Raw genomic sequence first — 9,536 nt, 5'->3', positions numbered from 1 at the left:
TTATTATTATCAACAAATACGTAATCTTAAAAAAAAAAAAAATTCACGGAAAAGATACATTTGACATTTATATTTTGCTTCCATGCAGAGAGAGAGAGAGAGAGAGAGAGAAAGAGATGCAGTGGTCGTGTGTGTGTGTTTTATTATGTTGATGTCTATTCCTTAGAGTTTGTATGTTTGTTTGTTTGCATGTGTGTATGTGTGTGTGTGTGTGTGTGTGAATATGTACGTACAAAATACATACAAAAAAATAAGCATGTTTGATCATAACAATAATAATAAAATAATAATAATAATAATAATAATAATAATAATAATAATAATAACAATAATGACAATAATAGCAACAACAATAGAGATAAACAATACTGAAGCAAAAACACAAACAAACCAGAAAAACAAAGAGAAAAAGATAACACACACACACTTATCTATTTATCTTGTTACTGACCTGACAGTATATCATTTATCTATCTATCTGTCTGCTTATCTATCGCAGCGAGGCTCTGGTGGGGAGGAAGGGGTGGGGGGTTGGTGGTGGTGGTGGTGGGCGTAGATCCCTCAGTAGTGTCTCGTCAGGCGGGGGGAGGGAGACCGAGGGGGCGTCACTCCCTGGGAATCTAGGATGAGAGAGAGAGAGAGAGAGAGAGAGAGAGAGAGAGAGAATATTAATAAAAACTTCAATAGATAGATAAATAGACAAATAAATATAAATATGTTTATAGATAAATATATAACACACATAAACAAACTATCACACATACATACATACAGACAAACATAATTACCTGTTGATTACTTAGTTACCTGTCTGACAACCTTACCTGTTCTTTCTCCTACCTGTGTCACCTATATTAGTCACCTCACCTGTCCTTTCTACCCAGATTACCTGTATAATCTCACCTGGACTGCTTTTACCTGCCCCACCTCTTAATTACCTTCTTACCTGTTCTTTCTACCTAAGTTACCTGTATAATCTGCTTACCTGGAACCTTTCACCTTAATCATCTTCTTACCTGCCCTTTCTACCAGTTACCTGTTTCATCTCATTCAACCTTCCTTTCACCTTTTAATGATCTCACCTGTCCTTTCCACCTGTCTATTTTACCTGTTAATTATGCCACCTTACCTTTCTTCACCTATCTTTTCCTTTCATTCTTAGTTACCTGTATAATCTCACCTGGAGCCTCCTTTCACATCTTTAATTACCTCACCTGTTCTACCTGTTAATCATTATCTTACCTTTCCACCTCACACTCGCCTCACCTGCTTCCCGCCACGTACCTGTGATGTGAGGCCGTGCGTGGGCGTGCGTGGCTGCCGTGCCGTTCATCTCCTTTTGGGCGAGTGTGGGCGTGGTCACGGGGGAGGGCGGGAGGCTGTGTTGAAGTCCAGGCGCCGTGCTCAATGCTATCCCACTCTTGTTGGTCTGTGTAATAATGATAATAATAATGATGATGATGATGATAATAATAATAATAATAATAATAATAGGAATTGCAGTACATACATATACATAGTGAAAATATACATATAGGGATTGTGGGAGGCTTAAGACGAGTTTATGCCTCTCATCATGGTGTGTGTGTGTGTGTGTGTGTGTGTGTGTGTGTGTGTGTGTGTGTGTGTGTGTGTGTGTGTGTTTACATACATATATAATTAGGTTAGGTTTGGTTAAGTTTCCTATTCATTAAACACACACACACACACACACACACACACACACACACACACACACACACACACATCACACTCTCTCTCTCTCTCTCTCTCTCTCTCTCTCTCTCTCTCTCTCACAATAATTTCTCTTCTCAATTGTCATAAAGAGAAAAAAAAAAGATCTTTAGCTAAACATTCTCTCTCTCTCTCTCTCTCTCTCTCTTACCAACACTGGGGAGGAGGAAGAGGAGAAGGTGGGGGGCGGGGCGGAGGTGGCACGTCCCCCCCTGGCCAGCGCCCCCCTCTTCCGTGCCTCCCGTGCCTCGCTTCTCCTGACGGCAGTTGAGTCCAGGAAACGTAGCTGAGGGAGGCGGTGAAGGACGTGCATTCTGGAGGAGGAGGAAAAAGAAGAAGAAGAAGAAGAAGAAAAGGAGGAGGAGGAGGAGGAGGAAAGTAGTAGTAGTAGTAGTAGTAGTAGTAGTAGTAGTAGTAGTAGTAGTTGTTGTAGTAGTAGTAGTAGTAGTAGTAGTAGTAGTAGTAGAAGAAGAAGAAGAAGAAGAAGAAGAAGAAGAAGAAGAAGAAGAAGAAGAAGAAGAAGAAGAAGAAGAAAAGAGAAGGATTAATCTAGTGAAGTGAAGTAAAAATCGCGTGCAACTTCACACACACACACACACACACACACACACACACACACACGCGTAGTGTAGTGGTTAGCACGCTCGACTCACAATCGAGAGGCTCGGGTTCGAGTCCCGGAAAGCGGCGAGGCAAATGGGCTTGGCTGTTAATGTGTGGGGTGTGTTCACGTAGCAGTAAATAGGTAGGGGATGTAACTGGAGGGGTTGTGGCCTCGCTGTCCCGGTGTGTGGAGTGTGTTGTGGTCTCAGTCCCACCCGAAGATCGGTCTATGAGCTCTGAGCTCGCTCCGTGATGGGGAAGACTGGCTGGGTGACCAGCAAGCGACCGAGGTGAATTACACACACACACACACACTCAACCACCCAACCCAACCCCCAACACACACACACACACACCTTTCCCTACTCCCAACCCCCCACACCTTCACCCCACCTATCCACCCACACACACCTTCCCCACTCACCTGTACGTCTTATAGTCACGCTCGTCCCCCACGCCAGTAAGTTGGTCTGGACACGCCTTGTTACCGAGGAGGCTCAGATAGCGAAGGTTGGGCAGCCTGTCCCCTATCTGGTCCAGGAGGCGGCCCAAGTCACTCACCTGTGCAGAGAGAGAGAGAGAGAGAGAGAGAGAGAGAGAGAGAGAGAGAGAGAGAGAAATATTAGACAAGGGTGGTATTCAGAATGGCTTCCCCTCTCTCTCTCTCTCTCTCTTCCCAGTTCTCAAGAGTGGTTTTCCTGATCATTATGTAGAAAACTTGTTAATTTGTCACTACAAAAATAAAAACACCTTTAAATTGGAGCTGAGAGAGAGAGAGAGAGAGAGAGAGAGAGAGAGAGAGATTTTTAATTTCCACGTGTCATTTGGTTCAGTACAAGTCATAAAAGTACCTCTTGTTTCCTTCTTCTTCCTCTTCTTTCTTTTTCGATTCTAATATTTTCTTTATCTTCTTTTTCCCCTCCTCCTCTTTCTTTTTTTTTTCCTCACTACCTTCCTTATTATCTCTCTCTCTCTCTCTCTCTCTCTCTCTCTCTCTCTCTCTCTCTCTTTAAATGTTATTTTTTTTTTACTGTTACTCCTTTCTTCTTCTTCTTCTTCTTTTTGTTCTCTTCTTTCTGTCTCCTCTCTTCTTTCTTTCTCTTCTCCTCTTCCTTCTTTCTCTTCTCCTCTTCTTCCTTTCTCTTCCTCTTCTTCTTTCTTCCTCTTCCTCTCCTCTTCTTCCTTTCTCTTCTTCTCCATTATCTTTCTCCACTTCCCCTCCTCTTCCTTTCTCTTCTTCTTCACTTCTTTGAGGTAAAGCTCCATCTGTAATGCCTCCTTCATCATTATCATCATCACCCTCTTCTTCCTCTTAATCTCATTCTTCTTCCACACTTTTCTCTCCTGTCTTTCTTCTTTTCTCCTCTCCTCTTTATTATGCCTTTTTATCTTCATCCTCCTGTTTTTCCTCCATATCTCCCTCCTCTGGTATCTGTTTCTCTCTTCTCCAGGGTTGTTTCTCTCTATCATCATCTTCTCCTTCTTTGTCAACCCTCTTCCTTTCAGGCCTGCTCCTCTTCCTCTTATCTTTATCAGATTTTTTTCTCTTTCTGTTCTTACTTGGATTCTGCCTCTCCCTCTTCCTTGTAATCCTCCTCCTCCTCCTCTTCTTCCTTGATATCCTCCTCTTCCTTGTAATCCTCTTCCTCCTCCTCTTCTTCCTTGATATCCTCCTCTTCCTCGTAATCCTGCTCCTCCTCTTTCTCTTCCTCCTTGATTTTCATTTCTTCCTCTTGCTGCTGATCCTCCTCCTCCTCCTCTTCTTTCTCTTCCTCCTTGATTTTCATTTCTTCCTCTTGCTGCTGATCCTCCTCCTCCTTCTCCTCTTTCTCCTCCTCCTCCAAAAATTGATTGTAAAGATTTAAATGTTTGAAGTCGTTTGTGTTTCCTCTTTTGTTTGATTTCCCATCCTCCTCCTTCTCCTCCTCCTCCTCCTCCTCCTCCTCCTCCTCCTCCTCCTCCTTCTCCTCCTCCTTTCCCTCCTCCTTCTTTTTTATTTTCAACCCATCCTCTTCCCTCTTCTTCTCCTTTTTCTTCTCTTCGTCCTCGTTCTATTTTCCTTCTTACTTCTTGATTTTCATTTCTACCTCTTTCTTGTAATTCTGCTGTTACTGTTTCTCCTCTTCCTCTTCCTTCTTTAGTTTCGTTCCTTTCTTCTTGTATTCTTCTTATTCCTCCTCCTTTTTCATTTTTCCTTCCTTTTCCTCTTCCTCCTTTAGTTTCATTTCTTTCTTTTTCTCGAAATGTTTTTATTGCTGCTGCTGCCGCTACTGCTATTCCTCTTCCTCTTCCTCTTCCTTTTCCTTCTTCCTCCTCTCTTCCTCCTTTTTCTTCTTTTATTACCTTGAACCTCACATAATAAAATTTTCTTTCCTCTCTTCCTCTCTGTCTCTCCTCCTCCTCTTCTCTTTCTCTTCCTCTTCTCATGTGTCACCAAATGTTTCGACTATCCTCTTCTTTCCGTTTGCTAATATTTTTCACAAGTCTTTACATATCACAGTTTTCTTTCTTTTCTCTTCGTTACTTTCTCATCGCATCACAACACTGGTGGAATATTTCGTTCATGTGTTTGGTTAATTTTAAGTTCCTCTGGCGGTCATTCATTCCATCAGGTAAATGTTCTCAAGGCGACTGTGGCATAGAAAGTAATGGTAATATTAGGAAGGGTCTATGGAGGTCAGAAGATTTATGGTCACAGTTCTTTACTATTTTAATCCCCCACCTGAGTTTCCGAAGCTGTATAGTGTATAAAATCACCAAATAGTCACCAAATATGGAAACGCGTCATGCTACTGAAGGGATTAATGGCCGCTGTCTTCACTATTTTGATCCCCCACACAAGTTTCTGAAGCTGTATAAAATCACCAAATATAGTCACCATAATATGGAAACGCGTCATGGTACTGTGAAGGGGTTATACAGTAAACACAGCGGTTTTCAAAAGTGGCGGGAACAACATTACTTTCATCCCGGCAGCGGCAGCTCTTCCCGCTATCTATACTGGGGATTGCTGCCAGCGCTTGAAATTTTTAGAGAGAGAGAGAGAGAGAGAGAGAGAGAGAGAGAGAGAGAGAGAGAGAAAGGGCTCAGCTGACGTCCTGACGCGTACAATACACGTCCCGCAGAGTCGCAGACGCAGTAATCAGATGAGCAAACCGTATTAGTTGTTCATTTGGTGCCTCTGCTTTGCTTTGCTGGTGAGTGTTATCTCGTTAAGCGAATCTTAAGAGTTCATTATTCTTTACTGATATATTTTCACCCTTTGTCATAGTGTATTATTCACTTAAAGACCTTGAAAAAAAAAATACTGATCTTGAGATTTCTAAGACCTATCTTGAAAGATTTTTTCCCAACCGCTGGCAGCACTGAACACTGATACTGGGTGAGTCACAGCCGCGCCACCCACTTCAACCGCTTCCTATCCTGGTCCAGACTCCAGCCAGACGTGTTCGTTCTCTTCACTTGTCTCAACCACACTGCTCTCTCTCTCTCTCTCTCTCTCATAACAGTTAGCCACGTGAATTAATTATCCATAGACTGAACCGCTGCACTTCAAGTTACACTATCACCAGAACCAGGACACTTTACTCAAAAGCACCACTCATTTTCACCACTTCTCTGTCCACCTCCCTAATACAAGAGTTAACCAGTACTCTCAGTTTTTCATACCTTTCTTTGACTCACACTGAGACTCCTTGCCTGTTTCTGTATTTACAACTTCATTTAAGAGGGAAGTTTCAAGACAGTTTTCCCTTATGGCTAACTCTCGAACCTGCACTGGAACTGGCAACTACGAGTACCTTTTTAGCATTTCTCTCTGTTCCCTTGGCGAGCTTTTCCCTCTTAATAAAAACAACTAGAGCGTGTCAAACCACCAAACAAACACCTTTGAAGACCACAGTAACTCCCTGATCTGTTTTAAGTTGCTGGCAAAATAAGTAAACTGTACGTCACTGAATAACAAGGCCAGCACTGACACACTCCCTTCTCACGAGCAAATCATCACTGAACTGCGTGCACGGCTGCATGCACTGTGCTTGCCGAGAGGCCTTGAAGCGCAGTGTTGCCAGATAGAAGCCAGTGTGATACCCTTTGCTCTCTCATCATGACTGTTTTCTAAGGCCACAGAGTTGATTAGCCGGGTTTTCAAGAGTGTTTCTCCATCAGTAGTGTGCAGATCTTGTTAATCTGTCACCACAACTGTAAAGACGTCATTAAAAACTCGTGTGCCTTCAGTTAGTATAAGTGTGGCGCGGAACGGTTTCAGATTGTAGGACTAGAACACACACACACACACACACACACACACACACACACACACACACACACACACATCATTGTTCTCTGTATATCACCAAAGTACAAATAATGATAACACACACACACACACACACACACACACACACACACACACACACACACACACACACACACATCATTGTTCTCGGTATATCACCAAAGTACAAATAATGATAACACACACACACACACACACACACACACACACACACACACACACACACACACACACAATCATTGTTCTCTGTATATCACCAAAGTTCAAATAATGATAACACACACACACACACACACACACACACACACACACACACACACACAATCATTGTTCTCTGTATATCACCAAAGTTCAAATAATGATAACACACACACACACACACACACACACACACACACACACACACACACACACACACACACAATCATTGTTCTCTGTATATCACCAAAGTTCAAATAATGATAACACACACACACACACACACACACACACACACACACACACATGTCAAAGCCATGATAACAAACAACAGATTAGGAAAGGGTGGAGTGACAAGGCTGGCAACAGTGGGCGGGGTTGCCAGAGCGGTGTGAGGCAGTTCAGAACACACTTGTCTCATACCTGTACCTGTATTACTGAGGTTATTGTTCCGGGACACTTCCACGACGCACTAACACTATTTCAAAAGGTTCTAGTTGAAGGTACACGTGTTTTTCAGGGTGTGTTATGCCCGTATCACACGGTCACGTATACCCGCGACAGCGTGTCGCGCGTCTGGAATATCGACGACCACGTCCCGGGCAGGGTTGCCAGACACTACACATGAAAAAAGGACAGACCTGCTTTAAAAAAAGGACATTTGCCTCCAAAAAAGGACAGCACAACAAAAAGTGTGTGTATTATATATATATATATATATATATATATATATATATATATATATATATATATATATATATATATATATATGTGTGTGTGTGTGTGTGTGTGTGTGTGTGTGTGTGTGTGTATGTGTTTAAAAGTGTATAACAGCAGAGAGAGAGAGAGAGAGAGAGAGAGAGAGAGAGAGAGAGAGAGAACTTGCAGGGTTATATGAAATTTAACAACATTTAGGCTAGACTGGGAGGCTGGGAGTGGGAGCGCTTTTTAAGGAGTTGCCGGTTGCTTATTATAGTTACCAGTCTGCGATCCCACAGAAAAATCATAAGTTTATAATATGCTCGATTTATTTTCATATAACACAAGAACAAATATGATAAAACAATAAAAGATAGGAAGTTGCAGAAACAAATTTATTGACTGCGTGTTTGAAGGTTTGACCGGATCCGTGGTTCACAATGAATAAACAAATAAATAAATAAATTTTGCTGAAAAAAGGACAGAAAAGGACAGATTTTGACTGTCCTTTTTTACAAGAAAACTTAAGGACAAACAGGCTAAAAAAAGGACAGACTGTCCTTAAAAGGACAAACATGGCAACCCTGCACGTCCGTCCCAGAAAACGCCGATTTTCAGAGGACAGCGGGTCATAGGGAATGATCCAAGACCGTTGTCCATTTCCCGCGACTGGAAGACCGTCGTGGAAAGAGTATAATGAACATACTCTTCAAAAATACGGAATTATTTTTTATAATGCTTTATTTGGCATATACTCGTATCATCAATATAATGGTGTAATTTTTCTTGATTTGCATACCCATCACTTATACGATATTCATTAATTACCTACAAATAGTATCGGATTTTGTTTTGATTTGTTTACCACCACAAGTGCTGGACTAGCCACCTTCGCGTCCAAATCCTTGCCTTCCTTTCTCGTTTGTTCTGCTCTTGCAGTGCAATTGCATAAAGTCCAACAGCTGGCTGGAGGGACAAATTAACGTGATTTCTGCGCCATTAATCTCTCCAGTGGCATGACGCGTTTCCATATTCATTCTGGTGACTATTTGGTGACTACAGCTTCAGAAACTCATGTAGGGGTTAGTACTGGGACGCATTTTTACCTTGAGATTTGTGTACGATTAGACGATTTTATTGACATTACGAAGGGTGTATGGAGGTCGGAAGATTAATGGCCACAGTCTTCACTATTTTAATCCCCAACATGAGTTTCTGAAGCTGTATAGAATCACCAAATAGTCACCAGAATAAATGCGAATACGTGTCATGGTACTTTGTATATTCCTCTTGAAACATCTTCCTATACCTCCTCCTCCTCTTGAAACATCTACCTTCCTTCTCGTTCTTCTCCTCCTCCTACTCTTGAAACATCTTACCTCGTGCTCCTCCTCCTCCTCCTCCTCCTCCTCTTCCTCTTCCTCTTTCTCTTCCTCTTCCTCCTCCTCCTTCCCTTTGCGTGAAAAATGTCCTTACCTCCTTCTTGCCCGTGAAACATGTCCTTACCTCCTGCTCCTCCTGAATCATCTCCATACCTCCTTCTCCTCCTCCTCCTCCTCCTCCTCCTCTTTTTCTATCTCCACGTCCTCTTAACAATGTCTTCCTTTTCCTTCTTCTCCTCCACATACCCCCCCCCGCCACCCCACGCACCTTGTTCTTGTTGAGTGACAGTGTGTGGAGTGTGTCGAGGTGGGGCAGCGTCACACCGTCATCTATGAAATTGTTGTCCAGCACTAACTCCTCCAGGTATGGGAAGCGCTCCAGCCCCTCCAGAGACCTGTTAGGGAGGAGGAGGAGGAGGAGGAGGAGGAGGAGGAGGAGGAGGAGGAGGAGGAGGAGGAGGTTAAAAGTACGTGAATATAGAAAAGGAGGAAAAGGAGAAGAAAGAGGAGGAGGAGGTTGTTACATGTATATGGCGATAGAAAAGGAAGAGGAGGAAGAGGAGGGAGGGAGACGTTTCAGGAGGTTGTTAAGAGTACGTGGAAATAGAAAAGGAGGAGGAGGA

The 9,536-nt window shown here is 42.8% G+C and overlaps 1 protein-coding gene across 4 annotated transcripts in view; it reads right to left on the bottom strand.

The window, feature by feature from the left end:
* Positions 1-361: 361 nt before the first annotated feature.
* The window catches only part of LOC123502001 (leucine-rich melanocyte differentiation-associated protein-like), a 15,175-nt gene continuing 6,000 nt past the window's right edge, over positions 362-9,536 (bottom strand). For all 4 annotated transcript variants that reach the window (XM_045251149.1, XM_045251150.1, XM_045251152.1 and 1 more), the window contains 5 exons: positions 9,182-9,308; positions 2,762-2,898; positions 1,886-2,048; positions 1,285-1,429; positions 362-620 (listed from right to left, as the gene is read on the bottom strand). In XM_045251149.1, coding sequence (XP_045107084.1) covers positions 562-620; positions 1,285-1,429; positions 1,886-2,048; positions 2,762-2,898; positions 9,182-9,308 — 631 coding nt within the window. In that variant the 3' untranslated portion in view covers positions 362-561. The remainder of the gene's footprint in view (positions 621-1,284; positions 1,430-1,885; positions 2,049-2,761; positions 2,899-9,181; positions 9,309-9,536) is intronic.

Source organism: Portunus trituberculatus, chromosome 10 (assembly GCF_017591435.1).
Source record: "Portunus trituberculatus isolate SZX2019 chromosome 10, ASM1759143v1, whole genome shotgun sequence".
Classification (NCBI taxonomy): Eukaryota; Metazoa; Arthropoda; class Malacostraca; order Decapoda; family Portunidae; genus Portunus; species Portunus trituberculatus.
The sequence above is the reverse complement of the archived record's forward strand: the minus strand, read 5'-3'. Positions and strand labels throughout refer to the sequence as shown.